Source organism: Pyxicephalus adspersus, chromosome 9 (genome assembly GCF_032062135.1).
Source record: "Pyxicephalus adspersus chromosome 9, UCB_Pads_2.0, whole genome shotgun sequence".
Taxonomy (NCBI): domain Eukaryota; kingdom Metazoa; phylum Chordata; class Amphibia; order Anura; family Pyxicephalidae; genus Pyxicephalus; species Pyxicephalus adspersus.
Window position 1 is genome coordinate 1,777,366 of NC_092866.1, and position 2,316 is coordinate 1,779,681.

The following is a 2,316-nucleotide window of genomic DNA, read 5'->3' on the forward strand; positions in this document are numbered from 1 at the left end:
CAAGGCTGGGATGCCATGCCCCTACAATCCAGTCTTACCGCTTACAGAGCACTTTCTATATAAATTCATGGCCCATAATTATGTGTTAAGGACTAATTAAATCAAATTTGCTGACAGTGGTATGTACGTGCTTGGCTTGGGTACAAATCTAACTGGAACTCAACATTTATTATGACTTAAATAGACCCAGACGAAGCTATCCTTAAAGGTTACAGCAAAGTGCAAATAATGATTTACCAAACTCCAACATAAGCCTGGGAAATGTCTAAGGGCCATTTACACCGCAGTAACGTTTGTGTTGCTGCAATTTATGATAATGCATGTAACATATAATACAGAAAATAATAGGACAACAACTGAAGTTCTGAAGTGCAAAGCAACACAAAGCCACACAATGCATTGCAAAAGGAGATCATAATCAATGTATTGCTCATTGGGGACCTCTCTAACTCTCCTCTCCTGAAATACTCTGCTGGAGGACTCTGCTCCTTCCTCTATAACTCTCCTCTCCTGAAATACTCTGCACTGCTGCTATAACTCTCCTCTCCTGAAATACTCTGCTGGAGGACTCTGCTCCTTCCCCTATAACTCTCCTCTCCTGAAATACTCTGCACTGCTGGAGGACTCTGCTCCTTCCTCTATACCTCTCCTCTCCTGAAATACTCTGCACTGCTGGAGGACTCTGCTCCTTCCTCTATAACTCTTCTCTCCTGAAATACTCTGCTCTGCTAGCTGTGTGTATCATATTGCTACCATAAATGTAACTCTTACTGATCATTTTTTTGCTTTTTGTTTTTGGAGTTGTTGTTTGTTTCCATGTGATCTGGGTGCTGAGATCTTTTTTTATCTTCTCTATGAATATTTCATTGCTTGTTTTTTTTTCCTGGCAGTGCCATCCCCACCCCGGATATATTTTGGCCTCCAGCTCTTCATTTTCCTTGTTTTTCTGTTCTCCGCTTGAGAAGAATTCGGGTACATTTGTGATGTAGCAGCCTGGGGGGGGGGGGGGGGTAAACAGGGAGGACCGGACTGACGGGGAAAAAACTGAAAACTGAAATCTGTTATGTGAAGAAAAACAACAGCCAACAATAATCAATCTGTCACCCAGATATGAACTCTACCTCCCCATTTCTCTGTTCAGTGGAGAAGGGAAAGGGCAGGAAGAGCAAGCAGAACCCCACTGTGCACTCCCATGTCCTTCCTGATTGGACATCGGGGGACCGCTGGCAGATTTGAACCTGAGACAAACACGAGCATGAATCATCTCACATGTGTACGTACCTGCTACAAATACAGAAGAAACAAGCACCTTTACATTTATATCTCATACTTCCATATTTTTATCTTGCTTATATATATTTGTTGCCTCCAGGTAGGCTGGTATGAAAATCATTTATTATTCTATTATAAATATCTATGTCAATGGTAGTAGTAACCCAGTGAAAATCCTGCTGAATCTGTCTGCCAGCTTAAGTTTCCACTTATCTGCCTGCACACGGGCAATTTACTGATTTGGCTCTTTATGGAAAGATTCACCTTTCAGCATTTATTTGCATTCACGCGCAGTGCGCACTGCCACAGCTTGATGCATGATCACTGCTGGCCCCGCCCAGACAAAAACTTGCAGCCAATAGGGGGGCCTGGGTGGAATATTAACTCTGCCCAGCTAAACAAATAGACAGAGACTGGGCAGATGAGGGAATAGATGAGCTGATGATTATTGTGGCACTGGGCATCTTCCAGCACAGGTAGGCAAGGGACACCAATCAGCATCAAGGATGAGGGGCAAATCTATTCTGATCCTCAGCAGGCAGCTGGCCAGGGGGGTCTTCACCCCAAATAAACATCAATTCCGACACTGCAGCCTGGCAACCTGCTCCCTGCAGCACAAGGATGCAAACTGTGAGTACCTTCCCCAAATTACCTAACAGAAAAGGTTCTAGAATGCATCACTTACCCTGCCCAAATCTGTATCATAGCAATATTTGGGGGTTTGGACTCAACTGTTACCCCTAACTTCACCAAGGGGCCACAGAGGAGACGGTCAGAGACTGCAGACATAGTCCAGGAGACGGTCAGAGACTGCAGACATTGTACAGGAGACGGTCAGAGACTGCAGACATTTTACAGGAGACGGTCAGAGACTGCAGACATTGTACAGGAAACGGTCAGAGACTGCAGACATTGTACAGGAGACGGTCAGAGACTGCAGACATAGTACAGGAGACGGTCAGAGACTGCAGACATNGTACAGGAGACGGTCAGAGACTGCAGACATAGTACAGGAGACGGTCAGAGACTGCAGACATTGTACAG

At 44.9% G+C, this 2,316-nt stretch overlaps 1 protein-coding gene across 1 annotated transcript in view; it reads left to right on the forward strand.

Annotated features, from left to right (window-relative positions):
- Nucleotides 1-1,696: 1,696 nt before the first annotated feature.
- The window catches only part of CA5A (carbonic anhydrase 5A), an 18,454-nt gene continuing 17,834 nt past the window's right edge, over nucleotides 1,697-2,316 (forward strand). The window contains exon 1 of the mRNA XM_072421631.1: nucleotides 1,697-1,902. Coding sequence (XP_072277732.1) covers nucleotides 1,779-1,902 — 124 coding nt within the window. The 5' untranslated portion in view covers nucleotides 1,697-1,778. The remainder of the gene's footprint in view (nucleotides 1,903-2,316) is intronic.